Source organism: Hyla sarda, chromosome 2 (assembly GCF_029499605.1).
Source record: "Hyla sarda isolate aHylSar1 chromosome 2, aHylSar1.hap1, whole genome shotgun sequence".
NCBI lineage: Eukaryota > Metazoa > Chordata > Amphibia > Anura > Hylidae > Hyla > Hyla sarda.
The window spans coordinates 118,869,565-118,890,130 of NC_079190.1; the positions used below are offsets into that span (position 1 = coordinate 118,869,565).

The 20,566-nt window shown below is 40.5% G+C and overlaps 2 protein-coding genes across 4 annotated transcripts in view; both read left to right on the forward strand.

Moving 5' to 3' along the window:
• Nucleotides 1–5,446, forward strand: part of LOC130355349 (purine nucleoside phosphorylase LACC1-like) — a 32,163-nt gene extending 26,717 nt beyond the window's left edge. Inside the window, exon 6 of the mRNA XM_056555392.1 lies at nucleotides 4,150–5,446. Coding sequence (XP_056411367.1) covers nucleotides 4,150–4,300 — 151 coding nt within the window. The 3' untranslated portion in view covers nucleotides 4,301–5,446. The remainder of the gene's footprint in view (nucleotides 1–4,149) is intronic.
• An 8,119-nt stretch (nucleotides 5,447–13,565) lies between these two features.
• CPB2 (carboxypeptidase B2) overlaps nucleotides 13,566–20,566 on the forward strand; it is a 123,995-nt gene continuing 116,994 nt past the window's right edge. For 2 of the 3 annotated variants that reach the window (XM_056555394.1, XM_056555395.1), the window contains exon 1: nucleotides 13,566–13,705. In XM_056555394.1, the coding sequence (XP_056411369.1) occupies nucleotides 13,638–13,705 (68 nt within the window). In that variant the 5' untranslated portion in view covers nucleotides 13,566–13,637. Of the gene's footprint in view, nucleotides 13,706–18,926; nucleotides 19,066–20,566 lie in introns of all 3 variants that reach the window. The other variant, XM_056555396.1, reaches the window with a different exon arrangement.

A 20,566-nucleotide genomic window follows, 5' to 3' on the forward strand; every position in this document is an offset into this window, starting at 1 on the left:
TTGCTTAGGGCTCTTATACTTAAGCAATTAACTGGATGGCTGCTCCGTACTCCATAGGTGACAGCTGTGTATTACAGCAGACACTTGCCAGCAGCTGCCCCTAAGCCTGCCATCCTGTTTATTAAGCAGGGGGTACTATGAAAATTTCCAAAGTCTAATACCCTGCAGTCTAGTAGTATTACACAACCTTGTTGAAGTCTCATGGGAAGACAAACTGTATAAATTAATGAGTGAATAAAAATGTAAATTTAAATCTTACACTTTACGAACTTAAAATGTTCAAAAACATATTAAACTAACACTATTTCATAGTTAGGACATCTCTGAATGCAGCAAAAAAAATTCTATGCACAGGGATCATAAGGGAAAAATTTACCCAATGCCTAAACTGCCTCCCATAAATTTAAAAAGCAACCAAAGTCACCACTACCCCCAGATATGGTACCAAGAGAAGTAGCATATCCTGCAAAAAGTCCATAAATAGCTTTAAAAACTGAAATAAAAGCTGTAGGGGTGACATGTTATATGGTGATACAAAGCAATTTAAACAAGAAAAAAAATGTATGACTCTTAAGCTGTGTTTACACATCAGAATTTCTGCATGTAATTCTGCGTTAAAGGGATACTCCACTGGAAAACATTTTCTTTTAAATCAACTGGTGTCTGAAAATTAAACAGATTTGTAAATTACTTCTATTAAAAAAATCTTAATCCTTCCAGTACTAAACAGCTGATTTATACTACAGAGGAAGTTCTTTTCTTTTTGAATTTCCTTTTTCTTACCACAAGTACTCTTTGCTGACAACTCTGCTCATTTCAAGAGCTGTCCGGAGCAGGAGAGGTTTGCAATGGGGATTTTCTCCTACTCTGGACAGATCCTAAAAGGGACAGAGGTGTCTGCAGAGAGCACCGTGGTCAGACAGAAAGGAAATTCAAAAAGAGAAGAATTTTCTCTGTAGTATACAGCTGAGAAGTACTGAAAGGGTTAAGTCTTTTTAATAGAAGTCATTTACAAATCTGTAACTTTCTGGCACCAGTTGATTTAAAAGAAAATGTTTTCCAGTGGAGTACCCCTTTAATATATGGCCAGTACACTTCAATGGGATTCAGCTGTCCTGTTCACACAGCAAAATTTCTGCTGATTAATTTCCGCTTCAGGAATTCCATTGAAATGAATGGGCAATTCATTTCTGTGTAAAATTTTCATGCAGAAATTGTGCATAAATTCTACCATGTGAACATAGCCTTAGAAGGCAACGAAGTAAAAAGACAAAAATTGCTGTCAGAAAAAGGTTATCCAGGACAGGAAAACCAGAGCAGATTTTTTCCAAAAAAGTGCCACACCTGTTCTCAGGGTTGTGTGTGGTATTGTAGCTCAGTTGCCTTGAGGTAAATAAAGCCAAGCTGTAATACCACACACAACCTTAGGACAGGTGTAGTGCTGTTTTTAGGTGAATTAAAGGGGTATTCCATGATTTTTTTATTTGGCTTTGAACTACACTAACTTTACAGCCCCTGTAGCATAATACAGTGTCTGTACCTGTGTGTGACGTTTTTCTCACAATTCTTCTGTGATTTTCACCCCAATATTAAGCAGCATAAAAATGACTGTTGTCTCAGATTTTTCCCAGGTTGCAATGTGGCCGAGACCTGACTCACTAGTCAGCTGATGACAGGGAGCCTGTCTGCTTCAATGGGTGGAGCGATCACTTGGTGGGAGAGAGATCAATCTGCAACTAATGCAACAGCTGTAGGCACCCTGTTTGAAAACCACAGGTCTTTTGAATGGATGCAGCTCATTTGTTTCAATGGGTTGGGTGGCTGATGGGTGGGAGACAGGAAAATGGAATTATGGGATTTGTAAGCAAAGAAAACTCAAAGGAAATGCCAGTCCACAAAAAGCTAGCCACAGTGTTATGGTAATCTCATGACATAGCCGTTTAGCCCCAAGACAAGTGCAGATCCTTCCTAAGCATGTCCATTAATGTCTGTCAGGTACGTACTAAAATCACCATATGCTGGATAACCCCTTTTTAAGCTCTGTTTTTCCTAATGAACTGTCAATTTCAAGTGGCCATAGATGCACAATGTATTTTGGAATAGCACTGGACATTTTTTTTTGTATTTTTTTTGTATTTATTTTTTTTTATTTTTTTTTAGCAGGCCTTACTGCTTCCCTGCTGTTAGAGAACCTACATGTTTAGTATTTATGTAAATGAAATTGGGTTATGGAAACTTCTCTCCCTTCTAGATTCACATGCAATATTTAGTCCACATTTTCATTAGTATTTTAACCAGTTAAGGACACAGGGCGTACATGTACACCCCCCGTACCAGAGTCCTTAAGGACTCGGGAGTACCTGTACATCCTGAGTCCCCTTACCAGGGTTTAAAGTGTTCTCAGCAGCCAGGACCCAGGGTTAATGCCGGGCACTACCGATCAGGCTGATGCCTGGCATTAAAGGAGTAGTCCCTTAAGGATAGGTGATAAGTTCCAGATCCCGGGGGGGGGGGGGGGGGGGGGGGCATGATCTCCTGTACAGGGCCCTGGCAGCCAATGGGAAGGGGGCTTGCTGACCACCGCACAAAGCGGTGGCTGACACGCCCCCTCAATACAACTCTATAGCAGAGCCGCAGCGCTGCCTTCAGCAATCTCCAGCTCTGTCATAGCGCTGTATTGAGGGGGGGTGTTGGCTGCCGCTTCGTGTGGTGGTCAGCAAGCCCCCTTCCCATGGGCTGCCGGGGCCCCAGTGGTCGGAGCCCCCACGATTTGAAACTTATCCCCTATCCCCAGCTGCTGATAGCAGCTGGGACCTGCTGTGCAAGACCGTTCCGGTGCTTGCGGTCATGGCGGAGCATAAATGTAGAAATGACCACTAGGGGTCTCCCTACCAGTCCTGGCAGGAAGCATTTCAGACTCATGCTGGAGTCCTAAACACTACGAGCTGCCAGTCTGCTTTGTTCACAAAGGAGAACACTACGAGCTGCCAGCCGGCTTTGTTCACAGCCTGTTTGGCTGTGAACAAAGCAGGCTGGCAGCTCTGAGTGTTTAGGACTCCAGCATGAGTCAGAAATGCTTGCTGACAGGACTGATCGGGAAAAATACAATAGAAAGAAGCATATTTTTCATTAACATGCTATTGGAAAGTTATTGAACATTCATTAATCTAAAATATATCAAAAGTTTATTTGATGAGAGGTACCCTTTAAGTACCACGGGACCATGAAGTACATTTACATCCATTGTTGTTAAAGGGTTAAAACTTATTTTTGCTATTGCACTCCTTATGGTAAATACAAAATATTTCTAATATATATACTTACTCTGCTTATATTCGGGTCGGCTTATACTCTAGTATAGAGAGTCCTCTAATTTCACCCCAAAAACCTGGGGAAAACTTAGACTCAAGTATTAGCCTAGGGTGGAAAATACATTTTATTTTATTTTTTCTTCACTCGAGTATAAGCCGAGGGGGACGTTTTCAGCACGAAAAATATACTTGCGTATATACGGTACTATGTTTAAAAAATTAAATTGTTTTATTTGTGCTTAAAAAAAAGCTTGAGCACATTTTCCCCCATCTCATACAGACTTAGGACCGAAGCCAAAACACAGGATGTGCAGCCTGGAGTGCTGATGGGGGTGTTTCCAACCAACAGCATATGGCAGTTAAGTGTGAGAGGATTGGATGAGGCTGGACACACCCCTCAGCACTCCAGGCTGCACTTTCTGTGTTTGGGCCTTGTCCAAAGTCTGTGTATAAGATGGGGGGAAAATGCGCTCTTGATCTTTTTTATTAGCAGAAATAAAACCTAGAAAACTTACTTTGTTTAAAAAAAAAAATAATAATAATAATAATAAATGTTAGAAATATTTTTTATTTACCATAAGGCGTGCAATAGCAAAAACATTTTTAATGAGTGACAATTTAAGGAGTCAAGGCAAAGTCAGGAGTGGTTCCATAACACAGAAAAAGGTGCTAACCTTTCCATTAAAGTGTTTATTTTATTTATTTTTTTTTTTTTTTTGTTCCTCTACTTACTGAATACATGTGAACTCTGCCTTATTAATTATGTGATTTGTAAGGTAATCAGAAGAAAAAGCAAGAACACATATGTTAATATCAAACTGTTGAAATTTCTCCTTAGAATCCTTCTGGAACGTGGTGGAATTCTGCCCACGAACATTGAAGATAAACTGGCATTGTGCACCTCCTGTAACCAGGACCTTTTTTTCTCACATACCCGAGATGGAGAGAACTTTGGGACCCAGATTGGATTTATTGCTGTCAAGAATTAACTGCCCACTTTTTGCCATGTTCTCTGTTAATGTTAGTATTTTATGTTCATTTTATTTATTTTTGTCTTTTTGTTATTTTGCTTTTATAGATAATTTCTTTCATTAAATGACCAAACAATTGCGGCATATATAACATAGATTGTCAAAAGAATTTCCTTCTTAAATGGACATAATCACTTGTATATATGAGCACTTGTAGTATTTTTATTTTGTTATTTCAACCACATGGCAGCCCACTCTGTAATAGTACAACAGGCAGGGGTCTTTGGAGGACCTATGCCAAGCTTTACAGTGCTTAGTTTGCATGGACACTTTCACTGCTGTAATACACAGCCAGGATTCTGTCAGAACTGCTGGGATTTGAGTTCTCTCCAATCTTTTAAGCTATTTAAAGTGTTAATGTCATTATAAAGAAATTTAAAAAAAACTTTTAGGAATGTCAAAAGATTTCATCAGTCAGGGTCTCAGTGCTTTGCCCTCACGGATTGCTAGTTCTAGCAATTGCACTCTTCACTTTCTGCTTCTGTGATCATTGCAAGATAGGCTCTATAATAGTCTATGGAGCCTGTCACTTGCAAAAAGCCTGATCCAAGTGGTAAGCCAGGCAGTGAAGCGTGCTTTACCCAGCTATATCTTGTGATGAGTGGGTGGTCTTAGCACAGAGCTTGAACAATTAACTTTTTAACATGTATGCATGATATGTCACGGTTTTTTATAATGACAATGCTTTAAACCAGGGGTTCTCAACCAGTGGTACGCGTAGGGGTATGCCACGGGTTGTGCAGGGGGAACGCCAATGCGCTGACAAATACGGCTATGCATTGGCCAGTATTTGTCAGTGCACAGCGGAGAATTGCCGCGGCAGCGTTCTGTGTAGTATTGCGGCCATGGCTACTGTAGGGAGCCGCATGGTTGCTTGGGAGACGTGTAACCTGGGGAGCGCGGAGATGCCGCACAGCGCAGGACGACGTGTGCCCTGCCGAACGGGACTCTGAGACGCTCTGTATACCCAGACAGGCCACACACGGGATGCGCTGTATACCCAAAAAGGCTGGGTAATGTTAAAAAAATCAAATAAGATAAAAAAAAGTGTAAGGGAGGGAGTTTCTTTTTTGTGTATATGTGCCCATGGGGGATGAGGTGGAGGGGAGGGGAGGGGGGGGGGGGGAGAAATAATGTCACGAAGGCATTAAGATGGAGGGGGGATAATGGCAAGAGTGGATCAGAGGGGGGGGGGGTTTATAATGGCACAAAGTGATTAATATGGGGGTGGGTGGTGGTGATCCCCCCCCCCCCTCCTCACTCTGATCCCTTTGTGCCATTCTGCCACCTCCTCCCCCCCTCTGATCCCAGTTTGTCATATCTGATAATAATTGCACAAGGGGATTAAGATGGAGGAGGAGGTGATTATACCCCGAAATCTTAATCCCCTTGTGCCATTATCTTCCCCCCCCCTTCCCTCTGTTCCTCTTTTGCCATATTGGATAATACAAAAGGGGATTAAGATGGAGGGGGAATAATGGCCCAAGGGGATTAAGTATTTTAATTACTTATTTTGTCTGCAGGTACCGATCACACGTAAATTCTGCCTGAACTCACGCATGAGTTGAACCCGGGAACATACTTTAACTGTACAGTCGTGAGAGGTTAAGAACCACTGCTTTAAATCCCCCCCCCCCCCCAAAAGAAATTTGTCAGTGACCATTTGAGGGATGGGGATTCTTTTGTTGTCTGCCTCACTCCAAAGTAATCGTGGCGGCTGGGGGTCTAACAAGATTCTCAATAGAGATGAGCGAAGTTAGTGATTCGATTCGTCATGAACTTCTCGGCTCGGCAGGTGATGACTTTATCCTGCATAAATTAGTTCAGTTTTCAGGTGCTCCGGTGGGCTGGAAAAGATGGATACAGTCCTAGGAGAGAGTCTGCAGCCCACCGGAGCACCTGAAAGCTGAATTATTTATGCAGGCTAAAGTCAGCAACTGCCGAGCCGAGAAGTTCATGACGAATCGCATCACTGTAACTTCGCTCATCTCTAGTTCTCAAGTCTGCCATGGCTGTGTGCCGGCATATATGACGGTTATGCCTCATAAGTGTTCTTATTAAATGAATGTTTATTTCATTTTGTAATAAAAATATCTTATTGTGAATGAGATTATTTTACGTCCTATTTTGTGGTTACAATCGCTGCACAAATGTCATTGTACTGTGTTTTTAAAGCTTGAATACTTAACTAGTGAAACATTGCCACTGCTGTCCAGGATTGTGACAGACTTTGCAGCTGGGTTTGATTGAACGGAATGGGACCCAGTTGCAGTACCATGCACGATTTATGGACAAGTTCGGCACTTTCTGTCAAATATTATCCTGTACATTTTTTTTTTCTTCTTGTAAAACCTTTTTTTGTCATGAAAACATGGCAAATCTGTTGCAGACCCCCTAAGCAGTACTAGAGTAACCTCTCTGGAGCCTATACACAATTTAGCATTGTGGTGCAGTTCTCAAAGCATCTGACACTCCCTTGTCCTTCCCTGGGTGTTCTAGTCTGTTCCCTAGCAGTGTAAGGGTCTTATGAACATATAAATACACATAGCTTTTCATATGACTGTAAAATGTATTTCCCCAGGGCCACTATAGACCTACAGTGTCAATGGCTAAATCTATTCCATTCCAATTCCAATAGTATTCCATTTAGCAATTTATAGGTCCCTAAAAGCAAAACTTCTAGTGTAAAAAGCCTGGAATATGATGTGCGTTAGAACAGCGGTTCTCATGTGGGCAATATTGCCCCCTGGGGGGTAGTCTTTGGTACAATTAGGGGGCATTGAATAAAAATTAGGGGCCTGTAGAAGCAATAGACGAATAAGAGAACTTGCAACATGCAAATGATAGATGGATATATAGATGTAGATAATAAAAAAAAAAAAATTTTGGGGGGGGGGGGGGGGGGGGGAGAAATAAGTTAGTCATGGCCGTAAATGTTGGCACCCCTGAAATTTTTCAAGAAAAGGATTGCAGGAACACATGTTTGTTTCTTTTGTGTGTATTGGAACTAAACCAAAAAGGAGGGAAAAGCTTTTTTTTGTTTTTTTTTTGTTTAATTCTAATACACAAAGGGAATAAACATGTGTTACTGCAATCCTTTTCTGTGAGAAATACTTCATTTTCTAGAAAAATTTCAGGGGTGCCAACATTTACGGCCATGACCGTATACGGCAGTGCAGGGGACCATAGAAGAGTGGCCGCCGAGTAGCATCCATGCTGGGAGTAGTAGTACTACCTAAAAAATATAAGAGAAAAAAGTGAATAACACTACATTTTTATTGTCAGCTACATTTTTAGTGCCCTGTCTGCACTCATAAATTGATCCCTGTTTAGAAATGTATTAAAATTGTTATAAAGATAGATTTTGTTAATTACATTTTTTTTTCCATCACTACAGTATTTTTTTTTAAATATTATTTTAATGGTACCCTATAAAATGTGATTAAAAACAGATATCTCCATAACTTTTTTGGATTGCTAAAGTCCCAAAAAAAAAAACCTGCAAAAACACCTAAATTAAAACCCACATGTCGTTTTTCTATGGGAGAAAAATGCCACGATTTTAAGGAAAAAACGCCATAGGCTCAACATGCTGCGACTTTGCAAAACTGCCAAGAAGCTGAAAAACGCCAAAAAAAAGTGAAAAACACCAAACTGAAAAATGCAAAGTGGAAAAAGAATTTTGTGATTTCTCATCGATTTACAGCTAACATCTGGCCACAGCGGTTTTTTTTTTTGCTGACAAAATGCCATGCGGCAGAATTGGCGTTTTTCTTGGTGTTTTTCCCCTCCAAAAAAACAAGTGGAAACTTAACCTTAGAAGCTTATTGATGGTTATAGGAAGCGACTGATTTCAGTTATTTTTTCCAAAGTTTGTGCAACCAAATATTAAGTTAAGGGTGCCAATAATTTTGTCCAGCCCATTTTTTTGGAGTTTGGTGTGACATTATGTCCAATTTGCTTTTTTCCTCCTTTTTTTGGTTTAGTTCCAATACACACAAAGGGAATAAACATGTGTATAGCAAAACATGTGTTACTGCAATCCTTTTCTGTGAGAAATGCTTCATTTTTTAGCAAAATTTTAGGGGTGCCAACATTGACGGCCATGACTGCAAGTAAGTGACCCCTTGTTGGACTCCTGTTCACAGGCCGGCCTTTTGCTTCTTTAATTTTTGCAATCTGACTGATTGCTATGGGCAACTGTTCAACTTTTCCCCTTTTGCTCAGGTTTAAAATAAATAAAAATCTCGCCCAATATGTACACAAGGAGTCTGTTCATTTTACAGCTGTGGTAAATTGGAAAACAATAAAGAAGCCAATAGAATTTCCAATAAATTTGTTGCACTTGTTATGTACTAAACACACGAGAATGTGTTTTCATGTCTGAGTCAGTCAAAAATCGCAAATCTGGCCGAGGATCACATCGAAAGGTCACATTAAGCAAATGTTTGCCAGAAAATGGACCTTTGGCCTCTTAAACTTTTAAGTTACTACCATGTGAATATATTATAAAGAAATGCTTTGCTTTGGTTCAGGGTACATTTACACAGTAAGGAAAAGCTGTAAAAAAAAAACATTATATGGGTCATAATATTGTGATTCAAAGCATTTTTAGTTTTTAATTTAGTAACGTAAACAAAAATGATACAATGATACCCAGTATGTAACATACACTAGGGGTGGGATTCTCAAACTACTGTAATTTCTGTTCCAGCGATGATATTCACACCTTTTTGTTTTTCTCCTCACATTTTCAAAGGTGTCTGGTGATGCTTTGAAAATATGTAAAAATTCATTTTCGTGCCACTTTTGTATAGTTTTTTTGGGGGCAATTTTTTTTTGTTTGTTTTGCAGCCATATTGGATTTTTTTGCGCCAAAATTGCAGATTTTTGTGCCAAATTTTGCATCCCAGAAAATTTCTGGCGGAAACATCTCACGAAATATTCCATGGTTACTAGTGTCCAGACAAGCAATAACTGTATAATTAAAACATTTCTGAGGTTAAATGTGAGTGCAGGTGCACTGACCAAGGAAAAAAATAATAAATTTATATAATATTCAAAAAAATTTTTTTTTAAATACCTTTCCCCCAAAAACTGAAAAAAATATATAAAACTACAACCCTTTCTGGTTGTAGCTGGTGTGAAGTTTTTTTTATGTAAACTGGACTCTCAGCCCTTTGAAAATATCATGTAAAGCAGATAATATACGTGGACATGCCCACTAAACTGCCGTGAACGGTGTAAGGCTGCATTCACATCTTGTTTTTACAATACGGTTCCCGTATCAGGTTTTTTGTAAAAAAAAAAAAAAAAAACACTGTCTCAAAACCGAACCTCTGTATGGTTTTAAACTGTATACAGTTTGTAAAGGGATGTCTGGTTGCATAAGGTTTTAATATGTTTAAAATAAAAACGGATACGGTTCTTTCTTTGTCCTTATTTTAAATGAAAGTTCTTCTTGTTCTATTTGTTGGAAGAACTTTCGGTGTGCACTGCGCATGTGCACACTGCAAAACCGTATTGTGCAAACCGGATGGAACTGTATGCATGCACGGTTCTGTACGGTTCCCATTGACCACCATTTAAAAAAAAACGTATATGGGTTGTATCCAGTTTTTCACCCGGATATAAAACCGTAGTAGACTATGGTTTAGTGTACAGTGGGAAAAAAAATGGAAACAACCGAAAATGGTGCAAAATGTACACAAGTGGATGCCACGTTTGGCATTCGGTTTTCAATGACATGGAGGTTAATACAGCATTTATCTCTGGAACCGGACCAGGGATCCAGGTAAGTGATACATAATTTTAATCCAGTTCACCCACACACTAACCCTTTGTATTGGGTTTAATGCAGATAACCCATCTGCCAGTTTTCCTTTAACCCGTTGTGGACATCGGGTGTACAGGTATGCCCTTTCCACCTGGAACTTAACACACCAGGGTGTGCCTGTATGCCCTGGAGCATTAAGTGGCTATGACACAATTAATGACAGGTAGTGGCGATCCCAACTCTGACCGTCATTAATCCTTCAGACGCTGTGATCAATGGCAATCACGGCATCTAAAGTGAAAGTAGAACATGCCAGTTAGCTCAGTGGAGCTTATAGTACCCCTGTGACATGATTGCGGGGGTTCAATAAGCTAATATGACTAGGGAGGGTCCCCTAACCTGCTGCTGATCGCCGGTGCACTTATGCAGCCTAGCTTAGGCTGGGTTCACGCCACATTTTTAATTTACAGGAACCGTATCCGGCTGGGGGGAGCGAAAACAGGTTGGCTTATTTTTGCCCCATATACGGTTCTCTAACCAGACCTAAAGAAAATCGCATATGGGGCAAAAATGTGCTGACCAGTTTTCGCTTCCCCCAGCCGCATCCAGTTCCTGTATTGCTAAATCATAGTGTGAACCGTCCCTTAGCTAGGCTGTTTCAGTGGATCGTCCATTGCACTGTATAATGCCATAGGACAACTGTAAGTGTATTTTTATTAGGGGAGGGGATTTTATGCAATTAAAATTTTTTTATTTTTATTTTGCAATCACCCTTTTTCCCATTTTACCCCTTCCTTTTAAAAAATACATTACAATAATAAACATATTTGATATTGCTAAAGGTGTAAAAAAAAAAATACTAAATGTCAAAAATGCTGATTTATGGGCCTATCACATGAGAAAAAAAATTATAAAAGTCCTACCAAAAAAATAAAGGTACAGCTAAAAACTACAGATCACAACACAAAAAACAAGCCCTCATACAGCAAAAAAAAAAAAAAAAAAAAACAGGAATCAGAAGAGGAGAATTTTTGGCATGCTGATTTTGTTAAAAGTTTTACTTTTTGTTAAAGTACTACGATAATATAAAAACTATATAAATTGGTATAATTTTAATTGCATTGACCTACAGAATATTTTACCATGAAGTGCACCATGAAAAACTGCTTGCCCAAAAACCAAGCCCTCACATCGGTCTGCAGATGGAAGAATACAAGAGTTATGGGTCTTACAAGGCGAGAAATGCAAAAATGAAAACTGGCTGTGTTGTTAAGGGGTTAATGCTGACACTATTTTAAAAGTCAGTTTTCATTCTTTTTATTATTTTTTATTAGTCTATTTATTAAATATTCAGTTCTTTTGAACTAAATGAAACCACGCCTGGTATTTCTCATTCAGTAAAATGTTAGGGCCATATCATAATTTGTAAGGTCCTGAGAAAGTTTTTTGCACTTTTTTGGGATATTTATGTCAGAAAAAATGGCTGGTTGCAAATTGTTAAAGGGGTACTCCACTGGCCAGCGTTCGGAACATTTAGTACCCAACGCTGTGTGCACGCTGAGTGAGTCGGCCACGGCCCATCATGACGCCATGCCCCCTCCCATTGACTTAAATTGAGGGTGCGTGGCCGACCTCCCCAGCGTGCACACAGCGTTCAGAACTAAATGTTCCGAACGCTGGCCAGTGGAGTACCCCTTCAAGAGCATTTGCTATAGCATAAAAAGACACTAAATACATCTGTTTGGAACAATGCAAAAACCAGATCATATAGTAGAAAAAAATTCGGAAATGTTCTGCCTTTTTTACATAAAAAAACTGTTTTAGGGATCGTTCACATGAGCGGATTTACTTTCAATCTCTCAGCGTGTTTCCCACTGCAAGTTTGAAAGGGGGAGTCCCCAGGAGATTTCCCTCAAAATTATGCCTCGAAGAGCCAATCCCCATTCTAACTTACTGTACAGCGTGAAACACACTGTGAGTTTGAAAGTAAATCCACTCATGCGAACGAGCCCTCAGGGTATATTCACAGGTACAGTATCCTGTGCACATTTAATGTGCAGGATTTCAAGAAGATTTTAAAGAGGTACTCCACTGCCCCAGGTTTCGGAACATTTTGTTCTGAATAGAGATGAGCGAACTTACAGTAAATTCGATTCGTCACGAACTTCTCGGCTCGGCAGTTGATGTCTTATCTTGCATAAATTAGTTCAGCTTTCGGGTGCTCCGGTGGGCTGGAAAAGGTGGATACAGTCCTAGGAAAGATTCTCCTAGGACTGTATCCACCTTTTCCAGCCCACGGGAGCACCTGAAAGCTGAACTAATTTATGCAGGATAAGTTATCAACTGCCGAGCCGAGAAGTCCGTGACGAATCGAATTTACTGTAAGTTCGCTCATCTCTAGTTCCGTATGCTGGTTGGGGGCTACGGGGATCATGACGTCACGCCACTCCCCTTCAATGTAAGTCTTTGGGAGGGGGCATGTGGTGGATGACATGACGCCCGCACCCAGCATTCGGAACAAAATGTTCTGAACGCTGGGGCTGTAAGGTACCCCTTCAATGTAAACTAAATAACTAAACACAGCATCACATCTGCACAGGATACTGTACATGTTAAGGCACCCTTAAAGGGGTACTCCAGTGGAAATATATTTTTTTTTTTTAAATCAACTAGTGCCAGAAGTAATTTACAAATCTGTTTAATTTTCTATTTAAAAATCTTAATCCTTCCAGTACTTAGCAGCTGCTGGATACTACAGAGGAAGTTCTTTTCTTTTTGAATTTCCTTTCTGTCTGACCACAGTGCTCTCTGCTGACACCTCTGTCCATGTCAGGAACTGTCCAGAGTGGGAGCAAATCACCATAGCAAACCCATCCTGCTCTGGACAGTTCCTGAAATGGACAGAGGGGTCAGCAGAGAGCATTGTGGTCAGACAGAAAAGACCTTCAAAAAGAAAAGAACTTCCTCTGCAGTATAGAGCAGCTGATAAGTACTGGAAGGATTAATCTGTTTAACTTTCTGGCACCAGTTGATTAAAAAAAATAATAATAATGTTAACCATTAGAGTGCCCCTTTAATGTCTGACACAATAAGCAAACAGTCACTGATTTGAATAGTACTTTACTTAGATATGTATTCTGTAGAGCAGCGGTCTCCAACCTGCGGACCTCCAGATGTTGCAAAACTACAACTCCCAGCATGCCCGGACAGCCAACGGCTGTCCGGGCATGCTGGGAGTTGTAGTTTTGCAACATCTGGAGGTCCGCAGGTTGGAGACCACTGCAGTAGAGCCTTTCATTCCCAAAATCTGTGATGGTCCCAAACAGCAGACGTCACCAATCTGTTCATTATTTTGAGGGGAAAGACGACTTTCTGAAATAAAGGACGGTGTAGCAATGTGGACCCTGCACTTTAAAGTTTAACAGAAGTGTAAACACTCCTACAATTGTGAACTGAAGGTTGCTTGTCATCTGCCAGCATAGATTTACAGACCTTAAACGGATTCACATCTTGCTGGAAATGAAGATCTATTTATTAATATTTGTCTTGGGCTTTTTCTTTGGGAAGAATCAGGTGGCCACTTTCAGGTAATGTAGGTTAGAATTATTATTATTATATCATTTTACATAGTTTCAGGAAATAACGTGTCTAGGCTTTTAGCAAAAAAAACATTTTACAATGTATTCGGAAAGTGTTCAGACCTTTTCACTTTTTCACATTTTGTTTTGTTGCGGCCTTGTCCTTAAATAAAAAATAATGATATTTTTAAGTTTTCCCCATTATTCTGGACCCAATACCCCATAATAACAAAATGAATAAAGTGTGTTAGAAATCTGTGCTCATTTATTGAAAAGACGTTTAAGAAAAGAAGAGTTGTCTCTTAGCTGCTCCTGTGTCTTGGTGCTTAGGGTCATTGAGGGGAATTTATCATTGTATTTAGAGCTTTTTTTTTTTGTATTTTTTAACGCTAAAATTTGCGCAAGAGTTTTATTGCGTTATTTTTTGCACAAAATCTGATAGAATTCTTCATAGCCCTGTCTACGGTTAAGTTTACCATAGAGCACTTTCTACTGTAGAATCAAATTTATTAACTGTGTTGTTTTTTTTTTAAATGCACAAAAGCACTTTTCTTGCGCAAATATACACCACCTCGGAGGACATGTACCAAAGGGTCAGAAAGCATCTGAGAATGTGAAACTTGTGTTCCTCTTTGCATTTTGGAAACATAATGTATTAACTATTTTGGGACAGTTAGGACTACTACTCCCATCATGGACAGACTCTGCCCATGATGGGAGTTATAGTCCAGGGGCTGAGGTGCAGATCGCACTGGGTCATTCTCCACATACCCGCTGCGATCCGCATTTATTAACTGTAAAAGCCGGTGGCACATGTGGCCATACTGCGCTCCCGGCCGGCAGTGGTGTCTCCAGCTTTTATATTGGGGGGGCGGGCACACTAGGGGCCATGACAAAATTAGGGGGAGCAATTATAAAGCACTATATACTGTACATGCCACCAGGATATAATAGTGCCGGACACTGTTCCACCAGGATATAATAGTGCCGCACACTGTGCTGCCAGGATATAATAGTGCCACACACTGTGCTGCCAGGATATAATAGTGCCACACACTGTGCTGCCAGGATATAATAGTGCCACACACTGTGCTGCCAGGATATAATAGTGCCACACACTGTGCTGCCAGGATATAATAGTGCCACACACTGTGCTGCCAGGATATAATAGTGCCACACACTGTGCTGCCAGGATATAATAGTGCCACACACTACACTGTGCTGCCAAGATATGAGTGCCATACAATGTACCCCAGATCATATTAGTGCCACACAATCTACCCCAGGAAATAATAGTGCTACACAATATACTTTAGGACTTAATAGTGCCACGCACTTTGCTGCAAGGATATAAAAGTGTCACACATAGCGCTGTTAGGATATCATAGTGTCACACACTGTGCTGCCAGGATATAATAGTGCCACACACTACACTGTGCTGCCAAGATATGAGTGCCATACAATGTACCCCAGATCATATTAGTGCCACACAATCTACCCCAGGAAATAATAGTGCTACACAATATACTTTAGGACTTAATAGTGCCACATACTTTGCTGCAAGGATATAAAAGTGCCACACATAGTGCTGTTAGGATATCATAGTGTCACACACTGTGCTGCCAGAATATAAAAGTGCCCCACACTGTGTCGCTAGGATATAATAGTGCCCAACACTACACTGCCGGGATATTATGGTGCCATATGCTGTGCTACCAGGATGTAATGGTGCGACACACTGTGTTGCTAGGACATAATAACGCCACACAATGTACCCAAGGACTTAAAGGGAAATTGGCAGTCTGTTCACCTGCACTAAACCCAATACACTGGGTCATAATGCGGGTGAACTGGAGTAGAAAAGGTATAACGTACATAAATTTGTCCAGTAGTTTAGAAGATATTGTCCCCTGTAGATTAAATGCAGAGCAGCTTTTCTGTGCAATGGAGGCGGCTCCTGTATCCCAGCCTCCTCCTGTATGAAACGCTAGACCTGCCCTTTATTTGTATATTTATTACTATTCACTCTCACGTCCTAGTGACTCATGTGAATAGTAATAAATATACACTCACTGGGGGACATGTATCAAAGATTTTACCCCTGTTTCGTGTGTATTTTTTTGCACAAAATTTTGCGCAAGCCCTTTTTTTGCGCACATTTTGGTAGAGCATGTCCTCCAGATGTGGCCTAATCGGGGTACCTTGGAGTGACATCTATAGTACGCATGGATTTATTAACTGCATACTTTTCCTTTACACCAAACATTGTGCTGCAAGAGCTGTTTTTTTGCGCAAATATAAGCCATTTTCCAAAGAGTGGATTGGGGAAATTACTATATTTATCCGCAATTTATGAAGCTCATTGCGCTTGATTGATAAATTTAGCGCTTCTGCACATAATTTAGAATTCGGGAAAAGGGGTAAAATGCTTCTACCATACACAAATAATGATACATGTCCCCCACTATATACATGTACACGTCACACATTATATATACACACACTATATACATGTACACATCACACATTATATATACACTGACTATATACATGTACACATCACATTATATATACACTGACTATATACATGTACACATCACACATTATATATACACACTCACTATATACATGTACACGTCACACATTATATATACACACTCACTATATACATGTACACGTCACACATTATATATACACACTCACTATATACATGTACACGTCACACATTATATATACACACTCACTATATACATGTACACATCACATTATATATACACTGACTATATACATGTACACATCACACATTATATATACACACTCACTATATACATGTACACGTCACACATTATATATACACACTCACTATATACATGTACACGTCACACATTATATATACACACTCACTATATACATGTACACGTCACACATTATATATACACACTCACTATATACATGTACACATCACGTTATATATACACTGACTATATACATGTACACATCACACATTATATATACACTGACTATATACATGTACACATCACACATTATATATACACTCACTATATACATGTACACATCTGAGGTGCAGATCGCAGCAGGTCATTCTGCTGAGACCCACTGCAATCCGCATTTATTAAGTTAACAAGCTGGCGGCACATGCGGCTACACTGCATCCCTGCCGGCGTCCCAGATTGGTATTGCAATGATGGTTGACCGTCTGGAAGTTTCTCCTATCTACACATTGGATCTTTGTGGTCCTGGGCAAAATCAAAAATGGGGCCCATGGGTCACATGACCAAAGATTACCATGTTGAATTGTGCGGCATCTCAGCTGAAGGCCATAACACAAATGCATGATAGGGAGATTTATGAAAACTTGTGTAGAGGATCAGTGGTAGAGTTGCCCATAGCAACCAATCAGAGGCCTTTTTAAAAATGAGAGCAGTGATCAGCTCGTCTCGTAGGCTGCAGTATACCAGTGATCAGCCAGTGATCAGCTCGTCTCGTAGGCTGCAGTATACCAGTGATCAGCTCGTCTCGTAGGCCGCAGTATACCAGTAATCAGCTCGTAGGCTGTGCTGATGGTTATTGACTTATTTTTATGCGACAGTTGCGCTTCAACCATTAAAATAAATCAGACCCTAAAACACTCTTTTATTGTGGCCATGTTAGAACAGCTCTCACCTGATCAGAAGCAGTCACAGCACACAGGACTATTAAATCCAGTGACCACAGGGGACGTCTTCTCTGATTGTATATGTTCTCTTCTCCATCCAGCCCAGGCAAATATGATGATGTTTCCTGATGACTGAAGACTATACCAAGACATCTGTGGCCCCTTCTGCAGTCTACCCAAAATTCTATAGTAACACAACCCCCATCCTTTACACTGCAATCCTGCTTCGCTAATGCTGTGCTTGCTGCTGCTCCATTGCCATGTCTACAGCATACCTAGGGGACAGTGTAAAAATCTAATCAGTAGGATCCAACCAATGGAACCCCTGGGTGATTGGAGCAGCAGCACATGATCCCATGTCACTCCATTCATACTCTATGGGGTCTCCATACATGTGAGTGCAGCGATCAGCAATGTTTATAAGTCCCATAGAGAACAAATGGAGCAGCAGGTGATCATGTGCTGCTGCTCCATTCATTTGGGGGACAAGGGACCTCTCTTCTCATGATCGGTGGTGGTCCCAGGGTTCAAGTTTCACCGATCAGATATTCTGTGTATTGGTGATGACCTTTGGTGTACAGACCCCAGACTGGACCAAAAGACTCTCCCCCCTCCGCACATTGCTCCCCATGGCCCTCTCTCATATATACTTTTCTGTATGACCCCATATCTCACATATACTGCTCCGTATGTCCCCTATCTCACATATACTGCTCTGTATGACCCCTATGTCACATATATACTGCTCCATAAGTCCCCCTATTTCACATAAACTGTTCTTTATGACCCCGTATTTCACATATATACTGCTCCCTATGACCTTCTATAACATATATACTGCTCCCTATGACCCCTATCACATATATACTGCTCCCTATGGCCCCCTATCACATATATACTGCTCCCTATGGCCCCCTATCACATATACTGCTCCCTTTGGCCCCCCTTCTCCCATTATACACTGCTTCCTATGCTCGCCATACACTGCTAACTATACCCCATATATTTCTAACTTTACCCCTATAAACAGTTTATATGCCCCTCATCACATGTACTGGTCTCCCAGTCCCCACCTTCCTCACAGTACCCTCCCCCCATGCTTTCCCCTATTACCTCCTCCTCTTTGTACACTGTATGGTAAAGGACCTGTGATGACATCGTCAGGAACGTCCTTTACCATACAGTGTGAGTGCCTATTCTGCTCTGTGGGCTCTCTGAAGCCCGGGCTCCCACAGGGCCACTCTCACATTACTGTAGTCTGACGCAATTTTGCCGTGATTTTACCACGATTTTGCGCAAATCGCCCAGGTTGCCCCCCCCCTAAAACCGGCCCTGGTAGGAGGTGGCACTGAGCTGGAGGAGAGGTCAGGAGATTTGTTACAGTGTGTCACCACAGTAGTAAGGAGATAACTAGTGTTGCTCGCGAATATTCGCAATTCAAATTTTATTCGCGAATATCGCATATTCGTGAATTCGTGAATATTAGCGAATATAGCACTATATATTCGAAATTACGAATATTCTTTTTTATTTATTTTATTATTTTTTTCACAGTACACATCACAGTGATCACCCCTCTCTGCTTCCAGCTTGTGTGGTCTAAAGAAGGCTCTAATACTACTGTGTGAGACCGCCGGGCGAATATTCGCAAATATTGATCCCTTCCTTCTGCTGCTTCTTTCAAGTTACACTGGTATACTTGCTATAAAGTTCATAAATTTTTACATATGCGAATTTTCGTATATGTGATAAAAACGTGAATATTACGAATATGTGAATTTAGCGAATATATGACGAATATTCGTCCATATATTCGCAAAATATCGCAAATTCGAATATAGCCTATGCCGCTCAGCACTAGAGATAACATGAGGAGGAGGTTTGTTACAGTGTGTCACCCCAGTAGTAAGGTGATAACACGAGGAGGAGGTTTGTTACAGTGTGTCACCCCAGTAGTAAGGAGCTTAGATGAGGAGGAGGTTTGTTACAGTGTGTTACCCCAGTAGTAAGTTTTTTCAGTGTGTTATCATGATGATAGGGGCATAAGGAGGTTTTTGTTACAGTGTATTATCAGAATGATAACCCCCTTAAGGACTAAGCCCAATTTCACATTAAGGACCAGAGCGTTTTTTGCACATCTGACCACTGTAACTTTAAGCATTAATAACTCTGGAATGCTTTTACTTATGAATTTGATTCCGAGATAGTTTTTTCGTGATATATTCTACTTTAACATAGTGGTAAATTTTCGCCCATACTTGCATAATTTCTTGTTGAAAAATTCCCAAAAATCAGAAAATGTTGCTTTTTTCGAACTTTAAGGCTAGGTTTCCACTTGGTTCTTTTTCTAGCAGTTTTTGGAAATATGCCACTGCAGTTTTTGAGCCAAATTCAGAAGTGGATCCATGAGGGAGGAGTATATGTCCTTCCTGTATATGTCCTATTCCTTTTGAATACATTTCTGGCTTTGGCTCAAAAACTGCAGTGGCAGATATCCAAAAACTGCCAGAAAAAAAAACCAAGTGGAAACCTAGCCTAAAGCTCTCTGCTTGTAAGGAAAATAGATATTCCAAATAAATTATATATTGATTCACATATACAATATGTCTACTTTATGTTTGCATCATAAAGTTGACATGTTTTTACTTTTGGAAGACATCAGAGGGCTTCAAAGTATAGCAGCAATTTTCCAATTTTTCACACAATGTTCTAAGGGTACATTCCCACACGGCGTATTTGCAGCACCAAATACGCAGCAAAATACGCCACGTGGGAATGCACCCTTAATCTGAATTTTTCAGGGACCAGTTCAGTTTTGAAGTGGATTTGAAGGGTCTTCATATTAGAAATACCCCAGAAATGACCCCATTATAAAAACTGCACCCCAAAAGTATTCTAAATGACATTCAGTAAGTGTGTTAACCCTTTCATGTAGACCCAGTTTTTGAATTTTTACAAGGGGTAAAAGAAGAGAAATCCCCCCAATATTTGTAACCCAATTTCTCTCGAGTAAGGAAATACCTCATATGTGTATGTCAAGTGTTCGACGGGTAGAGGGCTCAGAAGAGAAGGAGCGACAATGGGATTTTGGAGAGTGAATTTTTCTGAAATGGTTTTGGGGGGGCATGTCACATTTAGGAAGCCCCTATGGTGCCAGAACAGCAAAAAAAAAAAAAAAACACATGGCACACTAA